Source organism: Fringilla coelebs (assembly GCF_963513975.1).
Source record: "Fringilla coelebs genome assembly, chromosome: 22".
NCBI lineage: Eukaryota > Metazoa > Chordata > Aves > Passeriformes > Fringillidae > Fringilla > Fringilla coelebs.
In genome coordinates, this window is record NC_140048.1 from 3,857,952 (window position 1) to 3,885,313 (window position 27,362).

The 27,362-nt window shown below is 56.1% G+C and overlaps 1 protein-coding gene across 3 annotated transcripts in view; it reads right to left on the reverse strand.

Annotated features, from left to right (window-relative positions):
* The window catches only part of PAX7 (paired box 7), a gene marked incomplete at both ends in the record, with an annotated part of 154,431 nt that extends 127,845 nt beyond the window's left edge, over window positions 1-26,586 (reverse strand). For 2 of the 3 annotated variants that reach the window (XM_084220226.1, XM_084220224.1), the window contains 4 exons: window positions 21,910-22,038; window positions 23,333-23,462; window positions 24,044-24,279; window positions 26,502-26,586. In XM_084220226.1, coding sequence (XP_084076352.1) covers window positions 21,910-22,038; window positions 23,333-23,462; window positions 24,044-24,279; window positions 26,502-26,586 — 580 coding nt within the window. Of the gene's footprint in view, window positions 1-21,909; window positions 22,045-23,332; window positions 23,463-24,043; window positions 24,280-26,501 lie in introns of all 3 variants that reach the window. The other variant, XM_084220225.1, reaches the window with a different exon arrangement.
* Between the last annotated feature and the right edge of the window lie 776 nt (window positions 26,587-27,362).

A 27,362-nucleotide genomic window follows, 5' to 3' on the forward strand; every position in this document is an offset into this window, starting at 1 on the left:
CATTAAAAATCCTTAATTTTTTTTTCCCCTATCCCCGGGTTATTTAATCCCTAATTTATTCTGGGATCTTCTGGCCTGGCTGGGATTCCAGGCCAGGAATGTGGCCCTGGCCCTGGATAAATTCCAGCCACCAGGAAGAGCTGACAGCACCTGCTGGGCTGGGGCTGGCAACAAATGATGACCCTGGGGGCAGCAAAACAGGATCCCCCTCGAGGGGGCCCTGGGACAGCAGCTCCGGGTCTGCTGGGGCTGGAAAACGGGGAATTTTGGGGATTTTTGGCATTCCTTGGGGATGGAAATGGGGGAATTTGGGGGTTTTTGGCGTTCCTTGGGGCTGGAAAAGGGGGAAAATGGGGGTTTTTGGCATTCCTTGGGGCTGAAAAAGGGGGAATTTGGGGATTTTGGGCATTCCTTGGGGCTGGAAAATGGAATTTGGGGATTTTTGGGCATTCCTTGGGGCTGAAAAAGGGGGAATTTGGGGATTTTTGGCATTCCTTGGCGATGGAAAAGGGGGAATTTGGGGATTTTGGGCATTCCTTGGGGCTGGAAAAGGGAATTTGGGGATTTTTGGGCATTCCTTGACCCCCCTGGCGCCGCACTCGGAGCTGTCTCTGGTTAAGGACTCTGAGGAGCCATTCCTGCGAAGTGATCCCAAAAAATGATCCCAGAAATCCCTCCCTGGGGGGAGGTTACACCCCTGAGTGCCAGCAGGGTCCCATGGGATGGGATGGGATGGGATGGGGTGGGATGGGATGGGATGGGATGGGATCAATGAGATCCAGGGGATGGGATGGGATACATTGAATGGGATGAATGGGATGGGGATGGGATCAATGGGATTCATGGAATAGAATAGGATCAATGGGATGGGATCAATGGGATCCATGGGATGGGACCAGTGGGATGGGATCAATGGGATGGGATTAATGGGATGGGATCCATGGGATCCATGGGATCAATAGGACTGGATGGGATCCATGGGATGGGATCCATAGGATCCATGGGATGGGATCCATAGGATCCATGGGGTCCATAGGATGGGATCCATGAGACCAATGGGATCCATGGGATGGGATCCGTGGGACGGGATCCATGGAATGGAATGGGAGCATGGGGACTGAGGGGCTCGGCCGTGGGAATTGCCCTGGGAATTCTTTGCCCTCAACCTCCCTGCCCTGGTGCTTTTTGGGATCTGCACCCCTGGAAGTTTCTCCAAGGGACAAGGAGGTGACAAAGTCACCCTTTCCCTGCTTTTCCCTCTCTCCAGACAACAAAACCCCCCCAAATCCCCAATCTGAGCCCCCCCCTGCAAACACTCATAAAGCACCTCCCCCCCTAAAGCTTGATCATTTTTATCTGAATTCAATCAAATTCATCAAGTTCTGTCCGAGGGGCTCTCACAGCTCCTGGAAGTTTTCTAGGAGAAGACAAATCTGCTCAGTTCCACCCAAATTTGAGTTTTTCCCTCCCATCCCCTCATCCTGGCAGCGCAGGGCCGAGACCCAGGGAAAGGAGAGGGAAAAGTAAAATAAAATAAACCCTAAAATAAAATAAACCCCGAAATAAAATAAATCCTGAAATCAAATAAATCCATCAAAGCCCATTAAGTGGAATTGCTCTGAGCAAAGCTAATTGACCACGAGGGATCTCCGGGACAGGCAGGGCCATAAATCGTGAAATGGGAAAAGGGAAAGGGAGAGAGGGGGAAAAGGGATGGAGGGAAGGGAAAAGGGGAGGGAGGAAAAGGGAAAAGGTGGAAGGAAAAGGGAAAAGGGAAAAGGGAAAAGGGAAAAGGGAAAAGGGAAAAGGGAAAAGGGAAAAGGGAAAAGGGAAAAGGGATGGGAGGAAGGAAAAGGGTGAGGGGGAAAGGAAAGGGACAGGAGGGAAGGAAAAGGAAAGAACGGAAAGAAAAGGAGAAAAGGAAGGAAGGAAGGAAAAGGAGAAGGAGCAGGAAAAGGAAAGGGAAGGAAAAGGAGAGAGGGAAGGAAAAGGAGAGAGGGGGAAGGAAATGGGAGAGGGGGGAGGAAAAGGGACAGGGCAAGAAAAAAGGGAAAAGGGGGAAGGAAAAGGAGAAGGAGAAAGGGGAAGGAAAAGCAGGGAGGAAACGAAAGAAGGGAAAGAAGAGAAGGGAAGGAGAAAGGGAAGGAAAAGGAGAGAGGGAAAGGAAAGGGACAGGAGGGAAGGAAAAGGAAAGAAGGGAAGGAAAAGGAGAGAGGGGAAAGAAAAAGAGAAGGAAAAGGAAAGGGAAGAAAAAGGAGAGAAGGGAAAGAAAAGCAGAGAGGGAAGGAAAAGGGAGAGGGAAAGGAAAAGGAGAAGGGAAAGAAAAGGAGAGAGGGAAGGAAAAGGGAGAGGGAAGGAAAAGGAGAGAGGGAAAGGAAATGGACAGGAGGGAAGGAAAAGGAAAGAACGGAATGAAAAGGAGAGAAGGGAAAGAAAAGAAGAGAGGGGGGAAAGGAAAAGGAGAGAGGGAAAGGAAAGGGACAGGAGGGAAGGAAAAGGAAAGAATGGAAGGAAAAGGAGTAAAGGAAGGAAGGAAGGAAGGAAAAGGAGAAAGAAAATGAAAGGGAAGGAAAAGGAGAGAAGGGAAAGAAAAGGAGAGAGGGAAAGGAAAAGGAGAGAGGGAAAAGAAAAGGAGAGAGGGAAGGAAAAGGACAGGAGGGAAGGAAAAGGAAAGAATGGAAGGAAAAGGAGAGAAGGGACAGAAAAGGAGAGAGGGAAGGAAAAGGAGAGAGGGGAGAAAGGAAAAGGAGAGAGGGAAAGGAAAGGGACAGGAGGGAAGGAAAAGGAAAGAATGGAAGGAAAAGGAGTAAAGGAAGGAATGAAAAGGAGAAGGAAAAGGAGAGGGAAAGGGAAGGGAAAGGAGAGAAGGGAAGGAAAAGGAGAGAGGGAAGGAAAAGGAGAGAGGGAAAGGAAAGGGACAGGAGGGAAGGAAAAGGAAAGAATGGAAGGAAAAGGAGTAAAGGAAGGAAGGAAGGAAAAGGAGAAAGAAAATGAAAGGGAAGGAAAAGGAGAGAGGGAAAGGAAAAGGAGAGAGGGAAAGGAAAAGGAGAGAGGGAAAGGAAAAGGAGAAAAGGGAAAGAAAAGGAGAGAGGGGGAAAGGAAAAGGAGAGAGGGAAAGGAAAGGGACAGGAGGGAAGGAAAAGGAGAAAAGGGAGGGAAAAGGAGGAAAGGAAGGAAGGAAAAGGAGAAGGAAAAGGAAAGAACGGAAGGAAAAGGAGAGAAGGGACAGAAAAGGAGAGAGGGAAGGAAAAGGGAGAGGGGGAAAGGCAAAGGAGAGAAGGAAGGGAAGTTCGGGGTCCGTGCTGCCCAGAAGGAGCCGAGCGCAGCATATGGCGCAGAGCGAGCCGGGCCGGGGGGCGCAGCGGCCCCCCCGGGCGCCGGGGCTGTAAGGAGCTATTTATTCCTCCCCCTGCAGATGTCCGTGAATGCGGCAGGAGCAGGGGGAGCAGATCTTTGGGCTCGGGGAGGGAGAAGCAGCGCTCCTTCCTTTTACCATGCTGTTGTCTGGCTTGATCTTGTCACTCCAAAGGGCCCCATTCAGAGGTATTCATGCATCTGCCTCGGGGGGACAATGGCAGCTCAGTTTATAAACTGTCTGTCCAGTTGCCTGCGGCCTTTAGTCCTTTTGTTTTCGCCCCTCTTAATAAACTTTTTGGGGGAGTTCATCAAGACGCTTGAATAGCTGATGTTCTCATTCTCAGGGAGGGGAAGAACAGAAGGGCTCGAGGGGTTTTTTTTGGGTTTTTTTTTATTTTTAACAGAGGTGGGGGTGGCGGGGTTTTGCCCCTTAAAGGAGAAGTGAGGGTTGAAAAGCGTCGGAATAAACCCGTTAAAATAAAAACAACAAAAAAACCAAACAAAAAAAAAAACAAGACACAAACCCACCAAAAAAAAAAAAAATTCGGAGTTCACCCCAAACAAAACCGCTATTGAAAAGGGACGGGGCAGTGCGCAACATTTAATTGCCCCCCAAACCCCACCCCAAAGCAATTTTCGTCCTGCCGGCAGAATTGAGACGATCCCCGACTAATTTTCCAGCTCTGCCAATATCGCGGGCAGGGGGATTGGGAAGGAATTTCGGAGAGCAGCCTCATTTCCAGGGGATTTAGGGCCGGGAGCCGCCTCTGCCCTTTCCCCCTCCCGTCCCCCCTTCCCCCGGCGCTCGCAGCAGTAGCAGCCCGGCGGATCCATCCCCCCCCCACCCCCCCAAAAGCTCCGGGAAGATCCCAAACCCCGAGACCCCTCCGGAGCCCTCCCCTCTCCCGGCGCCTCCTTTGTAGCCGAGCCCGGGGCAGGGGGGGCGCGGGGCCGCCCCCATTTCCAAGGCACGGCCCCCTCCCCGTGCCGGCTCCCTCTGTCCTCCCTTGATTTCTCTTTTAAGGGGTTGATTTTCCTGGCAGCGCCGTCTCCCTCCCCGCCGAGGCCGCTCGGAGCGGGGTCGAGCCGCCCCCTCCCCAGCGCTGCCTCCCCGGGCAGCCCCCGGCGGCTCCCGCTCAGCGCTTCAAGGCCCTAATGAGTGTTGACAAGTTTAATGAGTTTGTTTTAAAGAGGAAAAAACTGGTCAAGTCGAGATTTCCGAGTCAAATCCATTAGGGGATCCCATTGAAACCTCTCCCGGCGGCCCGGCCAGCGCGGGGGCAGCGCCCCAAAACGGGGACCCCAAAGAGGGAGGGGAGGAAAATCATCCCGTAAAACCCCAAAGTCAGCCCGGCGGGCGAAGGGGAGCGTCCAGCGCCGCCAGAACCTGGCGGAACCTCCTCCTTTTCTGGAGGAAATTTCATTAAAGCGCCCGCTGCGCCCCCCGCCCCCTTTTTCCCCCCGTTCCCCCCCGTTCCCCGTGCGCGAACAGCCCCGCGGAGGTCACGGCGAGTCAGGCAGTCTGACTCGGTGAACTCTGAGCCGGGCGAGCAGGGGAGGGAGGGAAGGAGGGAGGGAGGGAAGGGGGGGTTCTCCTTTTTCAATTTCGCCACTTCCTAGGTCTCTCCATTGTTCCAATTCCAAACAGCTGCTGGTGCTAATCTTGCGCTTATTTGCAATCGGGGAGGAAGAAATACCCGCGCCCCGGAGCGCGCCGAGATTGGCGCTGCCCGCCGAGCCCCGGGCCCGGGGAGGGCCGGGGGGGGACAAAGGGGAGCCGGGCTATTGAACTCGCTTTGACTCCGAGCCCTTCGGGTCCCGCTCAGCCCCCAAAGCGGCGCAGAAATCCCAAAACCGGGCTGGCAGGTAGCGCCGAGCCCCTCAAAGGCCGAGCCGAGGGGGGTTTTTATTCTTCCCAAAGGTTAAACTCCTCCGTGCGCTCCAAGTCCGGGGGGAAAACCGAGCGGGAGCGAGCCCGGAGCGAGCGGAGCGGCCACAAAAGCCCGGTTGGAGGCGAACCCGGGGAGCTGCGCCCGCCAGGGTTTGGCTCGAGCTGGCTGCGGAGGATTTTATTATTTTTAAGCTGTTATTAAAAGGGGATGGAGAAATTAAAGGGCTGCAGGAACCTCGTGCCAGAGGAACCATCCCGCTGGCACGTGTGGAGGTGGGGGAGCCCTGCCCCGCTCGGGCGGCGGGAGATCCTCTTTAACTCATTTATTGCCCTAATTAACAGGGCCGGCAGTGCCGGGAAACCATTCCAGGCCCCCGGGCACCCCGAGGGAGGGCAGGGAATCACCCCTGGCCAGCAGAACCTCCCGGAAACCCAAACCTCTGCCAAGAACCTCCAAGGCCGGACTCCCCAGACTGCCGGGGGCGGTCCCACGCGTGTCGGGGCCGCTTTTTGGGGGGAGTTCCTGACGTGCCGGGGGGAACCCATCAGCCGCGGCTGGTCCTGCCCGGCCCGCAGCCTCTCGGGGGCCTTTATTGGTTTACCGAGGTGTTAATCCGCTCACAATCGAGTTGTCTGACCACGGAGCCCCGTCTCTATTCTTGTTTACATCTAATTACGGCGCTGGAACGCCACTTCCCTTCCCACCCTCCCTCTCCCCAGCTCCCATCCCCGGCCTTTCCAGCAGGTAAAGCCCCCTCGGAGGATGATTCCGGCCGCCTGGAATTTCCCAGGGCTGGGAAAAGGGATTTTGGCACAGCACGAAGGGGTTTGGGCGCCCAAAAAATTCTCAGCCCCCTCCAGCGGAGCCGGGTTTGGGGGCACCTCGCGGCTCCCGGTGTCAGCGGCATCCCCGAGCTCCCCTTAATTCAATTAATTCAATTAAAGGCCGTCACCCCAGGAAACGGCCGGAGCCGCGCTAACAAAGAGCTTTTGAGCGCGGAGGGCGCGGGGACCCCCCGGCCCCGCGTGTCCCCCGCACCGGCGGCTCCGGGGTTAAACCCGCAGCGAGCTCCGCGCCTTGGCTGCGATAGCGTCTCAGCCCTGGGGCCATTCCTCTAAATCAATTTTCAAAACAATCAGTTTAGGGGCTTTTAATTAAGCTTTAAACCGGCGGTTAAAAATAGCAGTTTACTTCTTTGGGATGCAAACGAGGCGAGCGTAAAAATAAATCAGAGAGACGGGGCCCGCTGCCTTTTGGGATTCGGGGAGACGCAGATTAAACACGTCCCAAGATTACAAGGATTTTTTTTTTTTCCCCCTTTCTTTTAACACTTATTCTCTCTCGCAGCAGCTGCTCTTTCCCTGCCAGGCACCGAACTGTCCGCGGCACCGGGAGCGCGGCGGCTTTTCCCAAAGCGAAGGTGGAAAACCCAAAAAGCTCCGCGGCCCCATCCCAGCTCAGCCTCCCGCTGCCAGCGGCAGGTTCAGCACCTTTCCCTCCACACCACGGAACGCGAATAATATTTAATTTAAAAAAAATTTAAAAATAATTAAACCCGGCGTTGATGGCAAGGAGGAAAATCCTCCGAGCGCGGAGATGCGAGCGCCGCACACCCAACCCGCTCCCCGCCAGGATGAATTTCTCTTAAAAAGCTGAATTTAGGCTCCTTTGCAGCTTTCGAGAGGATGCTGCAGGTTCTGCCCACCTCTCCCTTTGTCTCGGAGCCGCCCGGCCCCGGCACCTTGAAACCCCTGAAATCGGAGCGGTTTTGGGGCAGCTGGGCCGGGAGCGCCCGAACTGCGGCTCCTGGCCCCAAAAGCGGCTCCTGGCCCCAAAAGCGGCTCCTGGCCCCAAAAGCGGCTTCTGGCCCCAAAAGCGGCTCCTTGCAGGCCCCAAAAGCGGCTCCTTGCAGGCCCCGCTGCGCAGCGTTGATTAAAGATTAATTAAGAGCGGCGGGATTCCTTCGGGGCGGATTTCCCCGCAGGTGACGGCGGGAGGTGCCGGGCGGTGCCGGGATCTCTCCGGGTCGGGCTGAGCGGGGCCTGAAAACGGCGCTGGGGGGCGGCTCCTCCTCCCTGCCCGCCACACTGGGGGTCTCACCCCTTCCCCACGCTCCAAACCCCCAATTCCCATCCCAAATTCCCCGGCAGCGAGCGCGGCTCCGCGGCCGAGACCTTGACCCGGTTTGGGGACAAAATCGGGGTTCGGGCAGCGAGGCTGGGGCGGGGATTTCACCCGGCGCCCCCAAACTTTGGGGTGAGGCTCTCCTGGGGTCCCAGCGGGCGGGGTGGGGAGTCCCGCACCATCCCCGCGTCCTCAAGGAGCGCGGTTTGGGGTTTTCCTCCTTTTTTCCCCCGTCTCCCAACGGGAGGAAAGCGCCGAATTCCTTATGGGGAAGGGGGGAGATCTTTTAAAAAAAATTCAAAGTGCACCATCAGGGGCATAAAAAAATTAAACTTTAAAACAAAATTAAACATGAACGGGGCTGAGAGAGAGAACGGGACGGGAAGGGAGAAAAACCTTTCCCAGATGGATCCCACCCTCCCCAGCCTCTCTCCGTCCCTTCCGCGCTACTTTCAGGCACTTTTCCGCCGCTTTTTTCCGCCGCCGCTTCCCCGAGCATCCCCCCCCGCGCTCCCCGCTCCCGGAGCGCCTTCCCCCCCTTCAGATCTCAGCGTGTTTGCTCTTGACTTCATCCACTAAGTCAATAGTTTGGAGATGCCCTCATCCTCAGAGGCCCGAGCCCCCCGTGTCCCCTCCCTGTTTTCTGCGGCGGATAATGGCAGCCTTTTGTCGTGTAATCAAGCTCCCGAGGGGTTGGGAGACAGATATAGATTCTTGGCATTTGTCGGTGAAAATGAAAGCTGGATTAGGCAGAGGCGGCTGCACACTCCATGGTAAAGGACAACAACTATTCCCCCATTGAAAGTCCCATTCTGGTTTGGTTATTTTATCTCTAAAAGTTGTTTGTATTTCTAAAGTGGCCATTGAGGCACTTAGAAAGTGTAGCAAGCTGTAAAAGCCGCGCTCGCCGCCGTGAAAAGGCGGGCGCACAAAAAGGAGCGGGGTTAAGGGGAGAAAACAGAGCGGGGAGGGGAAAAAAAATAAAATAAAATAGCGGGGAGAGCGGCAAAAGAGTTTAAAAAGATCAAATTCGGACCGGGGGGAGGTTTAAAATCGCCGAGAAAACGCGGCAGCCCCAGAGGAGCGAGGCTGTGGCGCCGCTTTTCCCTTCCCAACCCGGCGGGGGGAAAAATCACCCCAAATATTTGGGGGTCCCTGCGGATTTGGGGGTTTTATCCTCTGGGATCGATCCCAAGCGAGGAATCCCCACTTTTCTCCCTGGCAGGGCTCGGCCGAGCCGGGTAAAAGTTGGGGAATTTCTCCCTCATCCGCTCCGCGAACCTGGGAACGTTTTCCCTCGGGAATGGCGGAGATCGGGGAGTTCTTTTGGAGTTAGTTTGATATCATTTCACCCAAAAAAAACCCCCAAAACATCCCGCGGGTTTCACCACCCGAGGTTGCGCCGGCTCTTCCTCCTCTTTCCAACCCCTCCCGCTGTGAATCTGGGACGGCAAAAACCGCCCGGTTGGGTTTGTTTATTTAAACAACCCAAAAAAAAGAAAAATAAAATCAACAAACAGGCAAAACAAACCGTCTGTCAAAGCCCGCAAAGTTTTTCCTCCTCCTCCTTTTGCCGAAGTTTTCGGGCGTGGAAATCGCCGCGATCCCGCTGCGAGCCCCGCGCGGGGGAGGGTTTGAGGCTGGAAGGAGATTAAGGGGAAAAAAACTCCGGGAAAAAAAATAAAAAAACAAACAAAAAAACCAGCGGAGCAGCCAGGTACAGCCCAAATATCCGCGTTCCCGGGGAAGGAAAGGGGGAAAAAAGAGAAAAAAAGCTTCAAATAGCTCAATTTGCTGCTTTTCAGCATCAAACGGCATCTTCTGCGGGAGTGGGGACGGAATTTCAAAATAATTAAGTCGCCACACGGGAAAAAAAAAAAATTAAAAAAAAATCACGAATCCCTCTGGAAAACACCGGCCTGGCGCGGAAGGCGAGATAAAAATGTGTAAATAAATAGAAATATTCCTAAAATCAGCGCGGCCGCCGCTCCCCAGATCATTTAGGGCCGTGCAGAGGTTTTGGTCATTAATTGACCAAATTAATTACCCCCACCCCGGGGCCCTTCAGGGCAGTGGGGTTTGATTTCCCCCATCCCCTCGATTTAAATCAGCGCTGTCCCCTGGGTGTCCCCTGAACGTCCCCCGACACCGAGGTGTCCTTTGCATCCCCACCCTCTCTTTCCTGCCTTTAAAAATGCCCCCAAACCGCCAAATTAATCGTGATTGAAGCACGCACGAGTGTGAATTGTTCTCCTGGAAAAAACCAAAACCCTGCGGAGCTCTGGAAGTTCCCCGGGTGCTTTCAGGAGCTTTCTCCCAACTCCCGAGCCAGCCCAGAACCACCCGGGTGCTTCCAGCTCCTCTCCCAAAGCGGCTGCTGGAATCAACTTTCGCCCCTTAATTCCCAATAAAAATGCAAATCGGCGCGTCCCGGCCGCGGGAATAAAAATAAATTAAATAAATTAAATAAAGGACGGGGTCGCCCGGCGCTGCCGAGCTGGGGAGGGCAGCGGGGCAGGGGCGGGTTGGAAAATCGGAAAATCGGAAAATCGCTTTTTTTTCTTTTCCCCCCCTCGGGTTTGGGCACGGCGGTTCCACCCCCGCCCCCTCTCGCGGAGATGTCCCCGGGTCGCTTTGATCCGGGGCTGGGGACAAAGGCGGCTCCGAGGGTCGGGGCCGGGGCTGCCCCGGGGCCGGGCAGCGCTGCCCGGGGTCAGCCGGGGGCTCCTTCCAATTTTAGCACCAAAAACCCGGGGGGAGCGCGGGGAAAACCGAGAAAGGCTTTTCCTTTTCCTTTTCCTTTTCCTTTTCCTTTTCCTTTTCCTTTTCCTTTTCCTTTTCCTTTTCCTTTTCCTTTTCCTTTTCCTTTTCCTTTTCCTTTTCCTTTTCCTCTTTTCCTTTCCCCTTCCTTTTCCGTTTTCCTTTCCCTTTCCCCTTTTCTTTCCCTTTCCCTCTTCCCTTTCCTTTCCCCTTTTCCTTTCCCCTTTTCCTTTTCCCTTTCCCTTTTCCTTTTCCTTTTCCTTTTCCCTTTTCCTTTTCCTTTTCCTTTTCCCTTTGCCTTTGCCTTTGCCTTTTCTTCCCTTTCCTTCCCTTTTCCTTTTCCCTTTTCCCTTTCCCTTTCCCTTTTCTCTTTTCCCTTTTCCCCTTTCCCTTTCCCCCTTTCCTTTTCCCTTTCCCTTTTCCCTTTCCCCCTTTCCCTTTCCCTTTTCCCTTTCTCTTTCCCTTTTCCCTTTTCCCCTTCCCCTTCCCCTTCCTCTTTTCCCCTTTCCCTTTCCCTTTTCCCTTTTCCCTTTTCCCTTTTCCCTTTTCCCTTTCCCCTTTCCCTCTTCCCTTTCCCTCCCTCGGCCGGGCAGGGCCGGGCCCGGGGCAGGGGGCAGCGGGAAAGGGGGAGGGGAAGGGAAGGGGGGGTAAAAATAGCGTGGAGCCCCCCAAAAATATCCCCGGGGTGAGGGAGGGTCCTTGGGAATCGGGAAGGATCCTTTGGGATCAGGGAGAGCCCTTTGGGATCAGGAAGGATCCTTTGGGATCAGGGAGCATCCTATGGGATCAGGGAGAGCCCTTTGGGATCAGGAAGGATCCTTTGGGATCAGGGAGCGTCCTTTGGGATCAGGGAGCGTCCTTGGGGATCAGGGAGAGCCCTTTGGGATCAGGGAGTGTCCTTTGGGATCAGGGAGAGTCCTTTGGGATCAGGGAGTGTCCTTTGGGATCAGGGAGAGCCCTTTGGGATCAGGGAGCGTCCTTTGGGATCAGGGAGCGTCCTTTGGGATCAGGGAGAGTCCTTTGGGATCAGGGAGCATCTTTTGGGATCAGGGAGCGTCCTTGGAGGGGCAGAGCAGAATCCCTCAGTGGGGCACTGGAGGATCCTTTTGGGGCAGAGGATGAGGCCTCAGTGGGGCAAGGGAACCTCAGCTTGTGGGGCAGTGGGACATCCCCCAGTGGGGCAGGGGACACCCCATATGGGGCAGGGACGCTCTTCTGTCTATGGGGCAGGTGACAGCCCCCATGGGACAGGGGACAACTCTCTGTGGGGTAGGGGACACTCCATGTGTGGCAGGACAGAGGCAGGGGACACCTCTGAGGGGCAGGACAGGGACAGAGGACACCTCTGTGGGGCAGGGGACAGTCCCTATGGGGCAGGGGACAGTCCCTGTGGGGCAGGGGACAGTCCCTGTGGGGCAGGGGACATCTCTGGGGGGCAGGAAAGAGGCAGGGGACACCTCTGTGGGGCAGGGGACAGTCCCTATGGGGCAGGGGACAGTCCCTGTGGGGCAGGGGACACCTCTGTGGGGCAGGGGACAGTCCCTATGGAGCAGGGGACACCTCTGTGGGGCAGGGGACAGTCCCTGTGGGGCAGGGGACAGTCCCTGTGGGGCAGGGGACAGTCCCTATGGAGCAGGGGACACCTCTGTGGGGCAGGGGACACCTCTGTGGGGCAGGGGACAGTCTCTATGGGGCAGGGGACAGTCCCTATGGGGCAGGGGACAGTCGCTGTGGGGCAGGGGACACCTCTGTGGGGCAGGGGACAGTCCCGTTCTGCCCCCGTGGAACCCCAGTTTTCCCCGGGCAGGGACATTCCCGCAGCCGCCCCGTCCCTCCTCTCCCGAGGAAAACCTGGCCGCTCGCTTTGGGAATTCTTTCCCAGTGTTTCCCTGGGAAAAGCCGCGCTCCCAAAAACCTCCGTGAGCCCAAAAGCTCCGGGCAGAGGCGGGATTCACCAACCGGCCAGCCCCGCCCTGCCCCGCCCTTCCATGCCCCGCCCTTCCCTGCCCCGCCCTGCCCCGCCCTTCCATGCCCCGCCCTTCCCTGCCCCGCCCTGCCCGAGAGAAGCAGAGATACAGAAATCCCAAATGTTATCCCAAATTACATCCCAGATGATATCCCGATGCTATCCCCAGTGCTGTCCCAATCCTATTCCCAGTGCTGTCCCAGCACTATCCCCAATTCTATCCCAATGCTATTCCCAATCCTATGCCAAATGCTATCCCAGTGCTATCCCAGTACTATCCCAGCACTATCCCAGTGCTATCCCAATGCTATCCCAGTGCTATCCCAGTGCTATCCCAGTGCTATCCCAGTGCTATCCCAGTGCTATCCCAATGCTATCCCAATGCTATCCCAGTACTATCCCAGTGCTATCCCAGTACTATCCCAGCGCTATCCCAGTGCTATCCCAATGCTATTCCCAGTGCTATCCCAGTGCTATTCCCAGTGCTATTCCCAGTGCTATCCCAGTGCTATCCCAGTGCTATCCCAATGCTATCCCAATGCTATCCCAATGCTATCCCAGTACTATCCCAGTGCTATCCCAGTGCTATCCCCAGTGCTATCCCAGTGCTATCCCAGTGCTATTTATTCCCAATGCCATCCCAGTGCTATCCCAATTCCATCCCAGTGCTATTCCCAGCACTATTCCAGCACTATCCCAATGCGATCCCAGTGTTATCCCAATGCTATCCCAGTGCTGCTTTAATGCTATCCCAATACTATCCCAATACTATCCCAGTGCTATCCCAGTGCTATCCCAATGCTATCCCAGTGCTATCCCAGTGCTATCCCAGCACTATCCCAATGATATCCCAGTGCTGCTTTAATGCTATCCCAATACTATCCCAGAGCTATCCCAGTGCTATCCCAGTGCTATCCCAATTCCATCCCAGTGCTATCCCAATGATATCCCAATTCCATCTCAGTGCTATCCCAATGATATCCCAATTCCATCCCAGTGTTATCCCAATGCCATCCCAGTGCTATCCCGGCACTATCCCAGTATTATCCCAATGCTATCCCAGTGCTGCTTTAATGCTATCCCAATGATATCCCAATTCCATCCCAGTGCCATCCCAATGATATCCCAATGCCATCCCAGTGCTATCCCAATTCCATCCCAGAGCTATCCCAGCGCTATTCCCAGTGCTATTCCCGAGGGAGGAGCCGCCCCCCGGCCCGCGGTCTCTCCCGTTCCCGTTCCCGTTCCCAGCCAAGCACGAAACGCGGCCTCAGATCGCGCGGTCCCGCCAGAGCCGCGGCCGCTAATTAACGGCGCGAGCCGCTGTAATGTGATGAACTTCCCTTTGTGGGGGAGCGCTCCCGATAAGGGAGAGCAGCCGGGATCAAAGGCTCGCAGCGGCTCCATTTCCCGCAGCCGCCGCCGCTTCCCCTCGCCCTCCTCGGCTTCCCCTCGCCCGCCTCGGCTTCCCCTCGCCCTCCTCGGCTTCCCCTCGCCCGCCTCGGCTTCCCCTCGCCCGCCTCGGCTTCGCCTCGCCCGCCTCGGCTTCCCCTCGCCCGCCTCGGCTTCCCCTCGCCCTCGGGTTTTGCTCCCAGCCCCCGCTCGCTCTCCTCTCGCCAGAGCGTCCCGAGGGGATGCAGCTCCCCCCGAGATCTTCCAACACTCCCCGGGGAGCTCCAAACCCTCCCTGAGGGGCCCCAAACCCTCCCCGAGGAGATCCAAACTACCCCGAGGAGATCCAAACTACCCTGAGGGTCTCCAAACTACCCCGAGGAGATCCAAACTACCCTGAGGAGATCCAAACCACCCCGAGGAGATCCAAACCATCCCTGAGGAGCCCCAAACTACCCCGAGGAGTTCCAAACTACCCTGAGGATCTCCAAACTATCCCGGGGAGATCCAAACTACCCCGAGGAGCTCCAAACCCTCCCCGGGGAGTTCCAAACTACCTCGAGGAGCTCCAAACCGTTCCTGAGGAGCTCCAAACCCTCCCTGAGGAGCTCCAAACTATCCTTGAGGAGCTCCAAACTATCCCTGAGGAGCTCCAAACCGTTCCTGAGGAGCTCCAAACCGTTCCTGAGGAGCTCCAAACCTCCTCCGAGGAGCTCCAAACCCTCCCTGAGGGTCTCCAAACTACCCCGAGGAGCTCCAAACTACCCCGAGGAGATCCAAACAACCTCGAGGAGCTCCAAACCCTCCCTGAGGAACTCCAAGCCCTCCCCGAGGAGCTCCAAACCCCCTCCGAGGAGCTCCAAACTACACCGAGGATCTCCAAACCCCCTCCGAGGAGCTCCAAACCCCCTCCGAAGGAGTTTCAAGGGAATGCGGCTCCCCCCGAGGAGTTCCAACCCTCCTTGAGGAGCTCCCAACCCTTCCCGCAGAGTTCCGAACCCCCTCTGAAGAGCTCCAAGCCCCTTCCCGGGAGGTCCGAACCCTCCCTGAGGAACCCCAAACCCCCTCCAGGGGGATGCAGCTCCCCCCGCAGATTTCCGAACTCCTGCCGAGGAGGTCCAAACCCCCTCCAAGGAGCTCCAAACCCTCCCTGAGGAGCTCCAAACCCTCCCTGAGGAGCTCCAAACCCTCCCTGAGGAGCTCCAAACCCCCTCCGAGGAGCTCCCACCCCCACTCCGAGGAGCTCCGAGCCCCCCCTGCTCCTCCCCACAGCCCCGAGGGCCGTTCAAGCGCACGGGCCGGCCCCAGGCGGTGCCCCCCGAACTATCACCATCATCATCGTCATCATCATCATCATCATCATCATCATCATCATCATCATCATCATCACCATCATCCCCTGCCCCTCTCAAACCCCGCTCCGCTCCGGCTCCCGCCCTCCCCGCGCCCCCCCGGCCCTTCCTTCCCCCCTCGTCCCCAACTGCGGGTGACAAATGTCTTTATAAAGTGGCATTAGTGACATCCAACTCCTTTTGTGGCGCGGCCCCGCCGAGCGCCAGCCTCGGGATGAGCCGGGAATGAGGAGGAGGAGGAGGAGGAGCAGGAGGGGTTTTGGGGAGGGGGATACCCCGACCCTCCCACTCCCCTGCAAAGCCGCATCCCCATCCCGAGCTCTGCTCCCTCCCGGAGCTGCACCTGCGCTTCCCAACTCCTCCATCCCTGATTTTCCTGGCGTGGAGGGCGCAGGAAAGGAGGAGGAGCCCCCCCAAAACCCCAATTCTGGGGGGGGTCTCCCTCCCGCCCTGCCCCCTCAGCTCTCCCAGCCGGGATCCCCTCGGATCCCTCCTTTCCTGACCCTCTCAGCACCTCCTCGGCCCCCGGAGCCCAAACCAGGCTGAAGTTCCGCTTTAATAAAAAATAAAACCAAATCCTTTTAAAAGGCGACTAAAACCGCGTGGGGAAGGAGAGAGAAAAGCGGCAGCAGATTGAAACGGGGCTTTTTTTTTTTTCCCCCACTTCTTTTTAAGAATAATGCCCATAAATACAGAATATCCGCAAAGCCAGGTCTGCAGAGGGGGCCCTGATTCGCTTTTTTTTATTATTATTATTTTTTTTCTCTCTCTTTTATGGCAAACGCAATTTTCCCAAAGATCCTTCACCCTACACCAGCGAGTCCCTCCCCGCTGTTCTGTGCGCTTTAAAACCCCCGCCGCGGAAATTCCCCTGAAAAATTTGGAAAAAGCTTCTCGTGGGGGTGGAATTTGGGGAGTCGGGGGGAGTGGGGGTGTGAAACGGCGGCGGGGGAGGGGGGAGGAAGGGGAGGTTAATCCGGGTTTAACGCCGCGATGCAGTCGCAGGACCAGGGCTCGGCTGATTGTGTTATCTCTCCCCAACATTTGGGTCTCCCATATTTCACCCAGCCAAATAGCTGCGAGGGAAAAGTGCATATGGAGGCACTCCTGACGCCTCAGGAAAATATGTTATTAATATCTAAATAACTTCCCAATACTGTCTCTAAATCTCCCCTTCGCCACTCCAGATGATGAATTCGTTTGAAGTGTTCTCCCGTCTCATCTTCGCTCTCTCTCTCTCCCCCCTCCCCGCTTTTTTTTCCCTTTTTTTTTCCCCCATATCCAGGCTTATTTCAAACTGGTAAATATCTAATTCCTTTAACCACGCTGCAGACACGTCTCTCCCCTCTCCCGCGCGCAATTCCCGCTTGGAAAAATCCTCCACGGGAGAGAGCGAGACCCAGCGCGGCCAGCGGCCGCTCCTTGAGATGATTTCGGGTTAAAAGCGGGGCTTTTTTGGGGGAGATCTGTTTGTTTGCAGCAACCCCTGGATCACGCCTTCCCCTCTCAGCCTCTCCTGCTTTAATTCCGGCTCTGATCCCTCCCTCCCGGCCCAGTTAGGGCCCAAACCTGGGATTAGGACGAGACCTCCCCGCTTCCTTCCTGCGCTGCTCTATCGCGGCTCCATCTCCCCCACTTCGCCCCAAATTTGCTTCCTACCCGCCCTGGGTGATGGAATCACCTCCAAATCCCACATTTAAACATGTCCTACCAGCCCTGGGTGATGGAATCACCTCCAAATTCCCCTTTAAAACATCTCCCACCCGCCCTGGGTGACGGCATCACCTCCAAATCCCACATTAAAACATCTCTGAAGCGTTTCCTCTCCCCACCTGCCTCTGACCCCGAGATTTCCCTCCCCATCCCTCCCCGCTCCAGGATGGATCCTTTTCTTCTCCCCCCCACCCCAAAAAATGGGGGGAAAGTGGGAAAAAACCCCCAAGTCCGGCCGAGCCCCGGCTCTCCAACATCTCCCCGATATTCCCTCGCTCCCTGCCGCACGACCGAGCCCCGCTCGCCGCATCCCCGTCTCAAGTTTGTTTTTTCCAACGCCTCGTGTTCGATTATTCCCGTTTATTCCCCTCTCCAGCCTTATCTCTCCTCCTCTCTTCTCTCCTCCCCGTCACACTCGATTTAGGCAGGAGTTTATCTGGCGAACATTTGCCGACTTTGTTTATGTAGCCCAGGTTCCCCGTTCCCAAAAGCCACTGTTTGCCTTTGTAATTGTTATCTGTGTTTATTGTTGTACCTCATTTGTCTCAGCTTTTTTTGTGACATGTAAGCTCCGTGTGCGCCCGCATCCAGCCCCCCCTTCCTCCCTCTCCCTCTCCCTGCGTGGTTTTTTTTTTTTTATTCCTCTTCCCCTCTCTTCCCTCTCCTCTCGGCCTGAAATATGCACAGAATAACTCAGCCTAAAGCCAATGAATTGCTTGACACCTCCCTATCTCTTCTCCTGCCCCCCATTATTAGAGCTGATCCCGCTCGCAACACTCACAAATCCCGCCTGGGCTCTGTTTGATTAGATTGCCAACCTTTGGTAATCCCTTGATTTGATGAAGTGTCTGCTCGCCGCATCCCCCCCGCGCTTCTAAACACACATTTACCGAGGAGCCGCGTGTTGGTTTTTAAACCCGCGCCGATTGTTCGCCGATAAACCGGCCCCGCAGCCCCGCTCCGCTCTCCCGGCTCGGCGAACAAAGCCCGGCCCGGCTTTGGGGTTCCCCCTTCTCTTCCCGAGCTCCCCCAAATCCGGCGGGACCTTCTGAACCCCCCCCCGCTCGCTGCGGGTCCCCCAAAACCCGGCGGGAGCCGCGCTGGCAGCTCCCGGTTGGAATTGTCCCTGTCCCCCCTCCCGCAGTGTCCGCAGCTCCGGGAGCCCCAATCCCGCTGTCCCCCCCAAAACGGAGCCCCAATCCAGCTGTACCCCCCAAAAACAGAGCGCAAATCCCGCTGGTCCCCCAAAAACAGAGCCCAAATCCTGCTGGTCCCCCCCCAAAACGGAGCCCAAATCCCGCTGTCCCCCCCAAAACGGAGCGCAAATCCCGCTGGTCCCCCAAAATCAGAACCTCGAGCTCGCTGTTCCCCCAAAATCAGAACCCTGATCCCGCCTCCTTTCCGCCAAAATCAGAACCCTGATCCCGCTGTTACCCCAAAATCAGAACCCAGATCCTGCTGTTTCCCCCAAAAACGGAGCGCAAATCCCACTGTTCCCCCAAAATCAGTGCCCCGATCCCGCTGTTTTCCCCCCAAAACCAGAGCTCAAATCCCGCTGTTCCCCCAAAATCAGAACCCCAATCTCGCCGAACCCCAAATCGGCCGAGGGAACAAACTTGGGGGGGGGAGGGGAACAGTGCGGAGGGGAGGGGAAGATTCCCTAAAAATCCACATTTTCACCCCAAAAACCAACCCGGGGGTCCCTGCCAGCATCCCCCGCACCCCGCGGGGCTCCGGGGGGAGCAGCGCCGCCAATCCCCGCGGCTGCCCGGGGTGGGGGGGACATGCCCGGGGTGGGGGGGACACGCCAGAGACCCCCCCCGGGTCTGGTCTCAATTAATTCCCCCCCCCTCCTCCTCCTGCGGCGCCCCCCGAAATTTGTGGGTGCCCAAATTCCCCCCCCCGAGCGAAGGAGAGAGCGGCGCATCCCCTCCCTAATAAATAACAACAACCCCGAATAAGAATTATAATTATAATAATAATAATAAACAGCAACGCCAACCCGCTCTTAACAAGGAGATATATATAGATATATAAATAAACACATATTAAAAAAATAAAAAAAAAATTAAAAAAATAAAAAAAAAACCCAAAGTGAAGCCTCATGAATATCCGCCCAGGGCTAGCTGGAGTGAGCCGTTTAAAGATGAAAGTGCAAAGAAATAAAGGCTCAATTTAATCTGCCTTAAAACCCTTCAACTTAACGTTTGTGCTGGGAACTCAGAGAGTGAGTACTGATTGGGGATAAATACATTTCTTAGCATGCCTTGGAGCTATTACACCCTTCTCCAACACAGCTCCCTATTCAACAGCCACAGTTTTCATTACCAGCTCTAATAAGTCTTAACATTATTAAATGCCAAGCAGACGATAGAAAGAAACAGGCGCAGGGTGGAAGCTTTCTTTCCCACTTAAAAAGAGAGAGCATTTAGGGCTGTCTTCCCCCGGCTCCCCGCGAGGAGAACCCGCCACGGAGCGCTTGGCAGCGGCGAGAGGAGAAAAAAAAAAGATTAAAAATAAAAAAAAAGCAAACCTGAAGTTTTTTCGCCCCTTTTCTCCCCGAGGGAGAAGTCGCGTTGGGCGCAGAAATTGAGGGAAAAAAAAAATTTTCCTCCTCCCTCCCTCGTGAAGGGCGAGGTTGGGTTGGGTTGGGTTCGGTGGGAGCCACCTGGAAATGAGGATTGGGTGGAGGGAGAAACAGCTCGGAAGGGTTTGGATCGCGGGGTGGGAAACCGCGGTGTTTTCCGGCAGAAATTGCGGGGTTTTAGGGCAAAAATCGCGGTTTTTTTGGTGCAGAAATTGCGGGTTTTTAAAGCAGGAATCGCGGGGTTTTGGTGCAGAAATTGCGGGTTTTTAAAGCAGAAATTGCGGGTTTTTCCGAGCAGGAATTGCGGGTTTTTCAAGCAGGAATTGCGGAGTTTTGGGGCAAAAATCGAGGGTTTTTCGCGCAGGAATTGCGGGTTTTTCCGAGCAGGAATTGCGGGTTTTTCCGAGCAGGAATTGCGGGTTTTTTCCGAGCAGGAATTGCGGGTTTTTCCGAGCAAAAATTGATTTTTTTTCCCCCGGCAGAACTCGCGGCGTTTCCCAGCGCGCAGCCGCCGCCCGCCAGCGCTTTCCAAGCGGCCTCATCAATTATCTTAATTGGGGCCATTAAAACTTTCCCAGGCGTTAAAATCCGCCGGGGCAGCGGGAAATTCGGAATTTCGGACGCGAGATGTGCGGGACCCCCCCAAAAAAAACCCCGAATTCCCGCGGTTTTTAGTGGGGATTTCTGCTCGGCGCGGCGATAAAAACCCCGGAATTGCGGAGAAATTGGAATTTCTGCTCGGGGCCGGGGGGTTCTGCGCGCTCGGAGGGAGCGCGGCGCTCCACAGGCTCCGGCCGCGGGAATTTGCCCAAATTAGCCCCCTTTCATCCAGGAACGGGGGCTCGTGTTTGATTTGTCCGCGGCCTCACCCATGAAGGCAGAAGGGAGCGTTTTGTTTTGCCTCTTGACACGCACTTCTTGCGTGCTAATCAGGGATAAAAAGCTCCCCGCTCCTTCATTATTATTATTTTTTTTTAATTTTTTTTGTTGTTGTTTTGGGGGTGGCGACGCGGAAAACGCGAGGACGAAAGAAAAACCCCAACCCGCGCTTTCAAAAATAAAGATATTTTTCCCGAACGGCGAGCCTGGCTGAAAAAACAACTTAAACCCCCCCAAATCTCCTTTTCCCCCCCTCTAATAAAATTAAAAACACCCCGAAAATGAGCGGGGGGAGCTTCTGGAGGACACAATGGCCCCGATTTGCAAATGAGCATCGCCCCTCTCCCAAATCACAGCAACATTTTGCAGCGTCCAACGGCTCAGCCTTTCTGCAGCAGCCGCTCCGATAATATTACAAAACTATCTAACAGCAGGGAGTTTTGAATAATTTATCTCCCTTTCTTCCCGTCCTCGGCCCTTTGTCCAAAAGTTTTTCTCCTCCTCGCGGAATTTTGAATGAGAATGGACGCGCCCTCCCTCCCCCATCCCTTTACTCCATTTTTAAGGCAGCCTCGGGTTTTTCCCCCTTTTTCCCCCCTTTCTTTCTTTTTTTTTTTTTTTTCCTTTTTCTTTCTTTTTTTTTCTTTTTCTTTTCTTTCCTTTTTTTTTTTTTCTCCGCTGTTTGCTTTTGTGGTCAGGAATCTTTTTCCTTAAAAAGCTTCAATAGACCCCAAGGTCTTTGTAAGTGAAGTTCATCTTCAAGGTTGGGAAAAGAGGGGGGAGAAAAAAAAAAAAAGGATCGGATCCTTAAAAAAACCCAAAAAAACCCCAAAAAACCAACAAAATCCCTTCTGTCACCTTCATTTCCAACTCCAGGCATGGGGGCTCGGGGGAGGGTTTTTTACCCCAAAATTCCCCCCGCGTGTCCCAAACTGGGAGAAATTTGGGAGAAATTCCCGCTCACCCCGACAGCGGCGATGCCACAAATCCCCCAAAACCCCAACTCCGGCTCAAGCCCAGCCCGTCCTCGCTTTGCACCAATTCGGGAGAAAACTGGAAAATCCCAACTCCCTTCTGCCGAGGACTCCCAAAATCGCTGTTTTCCCCCAAAAATCGCCGTTTCCCCCCAAAAAAGCCGCTCGTTCTGTGCCCGAACCGAGCTGCTCCAACTCCCCCTTTTTCCCTGACAGATCTCGCGGATGCTTCCCCAAAATTCCACTTTTTTTTTCTTTTGTTGTTGTTATTGTTTGGAACACGGCGCTGCCCGCACTCACCGCCCCCAAGCCCACATTCCCAGCTGGGAAAAGTTGGAATTTTCCTGGCAGCGGGAGGAAAAGCCGCGTTTGGGAGGTGATAACAGAGCCCCGCCACCGGCCTGGCTCGGAGCCTCCCCCCGCCCGCGCCGGGAGGATTTTCCCTGGATCGCTTTCCCTGGATCGTTTTCCCTGGATCGTTTCCCCTGCATCGTTTCCCCTGGATGCTTTTCCCCGGGTAATTTTTCCCAGGATAATTGGGGGGTGCGGCGCCGCTCCGGGGATCCCCCCCGTGTCCCCTCGGAGCTGGCGGCTCCCGTCCCTAATTGATATTGATCGGCGCCATCGGTCACCTGTCAGCCCCGGTTCCAGGGGACCACTTAGGCCAAATCTGTTTAACAAATTCATTTACGGCCTCCGAGGTGCCTCTCCCCCCCTCCGGCCATTCCCGGCCCTTTTTATGGATAATTGATCCCGAGCAAAGCACCGACAGCTCTTCCTCCTCCTGCCAGCCCCGCTCCCCGCGGGGATTTTTTTTTGGGAAGAGCCAAACTCGGCGGTTCTGGAGCCACCCCCGGCGGGCAGGGCCGCGTCCCCGGTGTCCCCCCCGGCGCGGCGCGGGGACGCGCGGTACCTTTGTCGCCCAGGATGCCGTCGATGCTGTGCTTGGCCTTCTTGTCGCCGTCCTCCTCCTTCTTGTCGCAGTCCTCGTCCTCCTCCTTCTTGCCGAATTTGATGCGGAGCACGCGGCTAATCGAACTCACTAAACCTCGGACAGTCAAAGGCAGAAAGGCGAGTATAAGCTGCCTGGGAGGAGTGGGAGCGGCCGGGAATGCCGCTCTTCCCGTGGGGATGCACCTGCCGAGCCCTCGCGATTCCCAAACTGGGATCCGGGGCGTCCAAATCCCCAAATTCCCAAATCGACATCCCGACCCGAGCGGCACCGGCGCGTCCCAAAGTCCCGGGATGGGCCATTCCCAGGTCACCGGCACGTCCCAAAGTCCCGGGATGGGCCATTCCCAGGTCACCACAGGCTCTGTCACCCCACAATTCCCGAATTCCCGCCGGTTCCCAAGCCGGGATGGAGCTCCGGGCCTGCCTGGCCCTACAGAGCGGCCCCAAAACCCGCAGGGAGCTCAGAGCCGAGCCCCACAGAGCCCCCGGACCCCAAACACGGCCCTGCAGGCAGAACTTTGGGGTGCAAAGATCTCGGGGTCCCGGGATCTCATGGATCTACAGGATTTCTTGGGATCTCGTGTGTCTCTGAATCTCGTGTACCTCCAGATCCCTCGGGATCTCTGGATCTCCTGGATCCATCGATCTCCTGGATCTCTGGATGTCCTGGGAATCTCTGGGATCTCCTGGATCCATCGATCTCCTGGATCTCTGGATGTCTTGGGAATCTCTGTGATCTCCTGGATCCATCGATCTCTTGGATCTCTGGATGTCCTGGGAATCTCTGGGATCTCCTGGATCTCTGGATGTCCTGGGAATCTCTGGGATCTCCTGGATCCACAGATCTCCTGGATCTCTGGATGTCCTGGGAATCTCTGGGATCTCCTGGATCCATCGATCTCCTGGATCTCTGGATGTCTTGGGAATCTCTGGGATCTCCTGGATCCACAGATCTCCCGGATCTCTGGATGTCCTGGGATCTCCTGGAATCCCCGGATCCCGAGGATCTCTGCCCCACGGGGACGTTGCTGCGCTGCCCCCGCAGCGCAAATCCCAGCGGGTTCCCCTTTCCCCCTGGATCTGGAGGGCGCCTCTGGGGGTCTCCCCCTGCCCCAGCACCCCCTGGGCTTTCCAGGGAGCTGGAAAAACCTGGGAAAAGGGCTCGCTTTGGGTTCGGTTTTGCAGCAGCCGGGGCACAAATCCCCCCCCAATCCCGGGCTTTGCTCGGGGTGATTTTCCCCTCTCCATCAGAGCAGAGCCAGGAGGGAGTTTGGATGCTCTGGAAAAGCTTTCCCGCGGGTGTTTGGATGCTCTGGAAAACCTTTCCCGCGGGATAACCTTTCCCGCGGGGCCGGGGGAGTGCGGCCAAGCTGCCTTCTCACCTGAGGGCACCGTGCTGCGGTCGCAGTGGCCGTCCTTGAGCAGCCGGTCCCGGATCTCCCAGCTGAACATCCCGGGGTTCTCCCGCTTGTATTCCTCGATTTTCTTCTCCACGTCGGGAGTCGCGACCTGCTTTTGTGCCCAAGGGGCGCCGGGGTGTCCCCGCGGGGCGGCCGCACGGGGAGGAAGGGAGGGAGAGCAGGGGAAAAGCGCTTTTAATTCAAAAGAAGCAGCGCAGCTCAGCCCTGCCCGGCCGCGCTGCGGGGTTTGGGGTGGAAAATGGGGATTGGGAGCGGGGAAATGAGGGAAATAAAGGTGGGAAAAGGCCCCGCGCCCCCGAACCCTAAAAACGGGGTCTCTGAGAGCCGGCAGGGTGGGATCAGCCTGAGCTCCGGGGAGGCGGTGCAGGGGACACTTTTTGGGGTGTTTATGGGATTTCCTACTCCCAAAAAACCCCGAATTCCCCGCTGCCCGCCGGGATCGCTCCAACGCGCACCACTTGTTGCACGTGGAAACCACAAAAAAAGAAACCACTTTAACCCCATCACCACCTCCAGCTCGGGCCCCTCTTTCACCCCATCCGACTCCAAAAACCGCAACTTCATTAAAACCTTTTCTCCCCTAAAAAAAACCCAAACAGCCGGGAAATTTCGCGCTGCCCCCCCAAAAAAACAAGGCGGAATTTTGGGGCGCGGTGCCCGCAGCGCACTCACCCTGGGCTTGCTGCCGCCGATGGCCCCGGGCCGGATGGATCCGGTCTCCTGGTAGCGGCAGAGGATTTTGGAGACGCAGCCGTGGGAGACGCGGAGCTGCCGGGAGATCACGCAGGGCCGGATGCCGTGGTGCGCCATCTCCACGATCTTGTGGCGGATGTGGTTGGGCAGCGGGCGCCCGTTGATGAAAACCCCTCCGAGCTGGTTCACCCTGCCCTGGCCCAGCGGGGTGGACACTGCGAGGGATAAGGAGGTGAAAAACCCGACCCAAAAAACACGGGGAAAAGTTAAATTAGAGGGGGGGAAATTCCCGCGTGTCTCTCCCCGCGCATCGCGCTTCTCTCCCGGGGTTTGGAGGTTTGAAAGAAGGGGGAAAGTCTGGCCCGTGCCCTGCGCTCCGTGCTTATCCCGGTGTTTATCCCGTGTTTATCCCGGTGTTTATCCCGTGTTTATCCCGGTGTTTGTTTATCCCGGTGTTTGTTTATCCCGGTGTTTGTTTATCCCGGTGTTTGTTTATCCCGGCACCACGCGTGAGATTTTTCCCACGGAAAGTGGGAAAATCAAAAATTCCCCCCCGAGCCGCGCGCCCATCCCCGGGACACCCCCCGTGTGTCCGTCCCTGGAAATTTGTCCGGATTTGGGATTTCACTCCTTGGTTTGAAAGGCGAGGAGATCCAAACCCCGCACAACAAAACGCTCCCAAAACTTCTCCTTTCTCCCCCCAAAAAATCTCGATTTACGGAGCTCCGCTTTCAAACAAACTTTTGGAAATCACCTCTGAAACACCCTCGGGGAGCTTTTTTTGGGGGGTGGTTTGGGGTTTTTTTTATTTTTTGGTGGCTTTGGGGGGGATTTTACCCCGCGGCCGCTTCGCCGCCGCCTCTCCGGGCGCGGGGGCAGCGGCGGCTCCTTCGCCCCCTCCCCAATTTATCGAACACCTCGCGCCGCAGATCTCGCAGATTAATACGATTTCACAGGCTGGAAATTAAAGCGAAAAGGAGGGGAGGCAGGACGGGAGGGGGCAGAACTCAGCTGGGTAATTTACGCCAGGCTGGAGGGGGCGAGCGCCGGGCGAGGCGAGGGGGGCGGATTTTTATTTCTTATTTTTTTTTTATATCTATAATTTTTTTTTCCCCCCTCTCTCGCTACAAAGAAAAGTCGATTCCAGAAATTGCCTGGCGATTTAGCGAGAATCATGCACCGCTAATTCCGAGTCACTTTGGCCGGCGCTCCCTGGATGTATCATTATCGACAGATAACACTCGAGTGGCCAATTTTACATTCAAGAGCCGCTAAAAGCGCCGGCCGCTCTCTCCTTTCATTATTCCCAGTCATGTTGTGCAAATATTGTTGTAATCCTTTGATCCTTTCCCTTGCCGTCTGTTTTACTTCATTTGCTACAGAAAAGCACTTCAGCAAATCCCCGCGCCCTGTGTGTTTTGCAGCCTGCGTGGTTTTCCGCGGGTTTGCGATTCGCCACTTGAGCACGGGCGGGATGAAATTTTCTCCGCTTTTAATAAATGCGGCCAGAGGGGTCCCGAATAGAAATTTGCCTTTTTTTTTTTTCTTTTTTTTTTCTTTTTTTTTTTTTTGGAACGTGTGTGCCTGGAAATAATCGCCCCCCGCGTGACAAAGGCACGGCGGAGGGAGGATGGGTGACACTCGGCGAGGTGACAGCTCCCGAGTCCCCGCTCTTCGCCAGCCCCGGCCAAGGACATCATCCCGGCTTCCCGCTGCTCCCCGGATCAAGGTTTTTATTCCTATTTTCCCCTCCGAAAAGTTAAATCAGTTTGGTTGTTTTTCCCCCCCCGGTTTTGACGCGGAGGTGAAATTGTCGGGACGTTAAAAAACCAACTCGCCAAAAAAAAACCCCTCAAAAACCAAACAGCTCCCCCCAAAAAAAACCCCAAAGCGGGAGAAACTGCCCCAAAAATCCTGCGGGATGCCCGGGAATACTCGAGACACGGGAAAACAGCGAGGAAAATGCCGGGAATTCGCGGGGAGCGCGGCGGGAAGGGGCGAGAAGTTGGGAGAATTTCGGGAACCCCCCCAGGAGCGGAGCTCAGCCTCACCCCCTGCCCCAAGGGCGCCCGCGGGTGATTCCAGAGGGATGGAGCGGAGATTTTCAGGACCTAAGAGCCCCCCCTCGTAATTCCAGAGGGATGGAGCGGAGATTTTCCAAACCTAAGAGCCCCCCCAGGTTATTCCAGAGGGATGGAGCGGAGATTTTCCAAACCTAAGAGCCCCCCCGGGTTATTCCAGAGGGATGGAGCGGAGCTTTTCCAGAGTTAAGAGCCCCCCCTCGTAATTCCAGAGGGATGGAGCGGAGATTTTCCAGACCCTAAGAGCCCCCCCAGGTTATTCCAGAGGGATGCAGCGGCGTTTTTTCCAGACCCAGCTTCCCCCCCCCGCCATCCCGGGTGATTCCAGAGCGCTTTTCCAGGTTTTCCAGACCTACCTTCCAGCGGGAAGCCGGTGCGGGGGTAGTTCTGCCCCGGCGCCGGGCGCATCATCCGCGGCACCGTCCCGGGCAGCGCTGCCATGGTCGGGGGGCGGCCGAGGGGCTCCGGTGCGGACCGGGGCTGGGGGGACACCGGGCACAACCGGGGGGGGCTGCGGGGCCGCCTCCTCCGACCTTCCCAGCCCTTCCAGCGGCTGCAAAACAAGGGAGAAATCTGTGCTCCGAGCGAGGGGAAAAAAGAAAAAAAAAACAAAAAAAAACCAACAAAAAAAATTATTAAAAAACCCCCCGAGAACGATTCAAAAAATCAGCGGAAAAATCAAAACGCTGCGACGCTCGGGATGAGAGGGGTGGGGGGTAGAGGGGGGGATCACCCACCAGAAATTCCCGGGAAAGTTTTGGGGGCTGTGTCCCGAGCGGCCGCTCCGCTGGAATGTCACCCGGGAAGAGCAGGCACGGCCAAAGTTGCCTGGGAGCTGGGCTGGGCTTAGGGCTGGCTTAGGGCTGGTTTAGGGCTGGCTCGGGGCTGGTTTAGGGCTGGCTCGGGGGGCAGAGCGGGGGGAGCCGCGGCCCCCCGGATTCGCGCTGCGGTTCTTCCTCCTCGCGGCGCGGTTGTGGCAGAGCTGGAGGAGGAGGAGGAGGAGGAGGAGGAGGAGGAGGAGGAGGAGGAGGAGGAGGCTGGAAGTTGCTCCGGCGGGGAAGTTGGGGCGGTGGGAAGGACGGGCGGGCTCTGATAGGCTCCGGCTCCTTTCTTTTATGGGAAGGGGGATCCGCGGCCGGCCCCGGCACCAATGGGAGCGGAGCCCCGCGCTCCTTCCCAGAGGGATTTTTTTGGGGGATGTTTTTGGTCATTCTCAG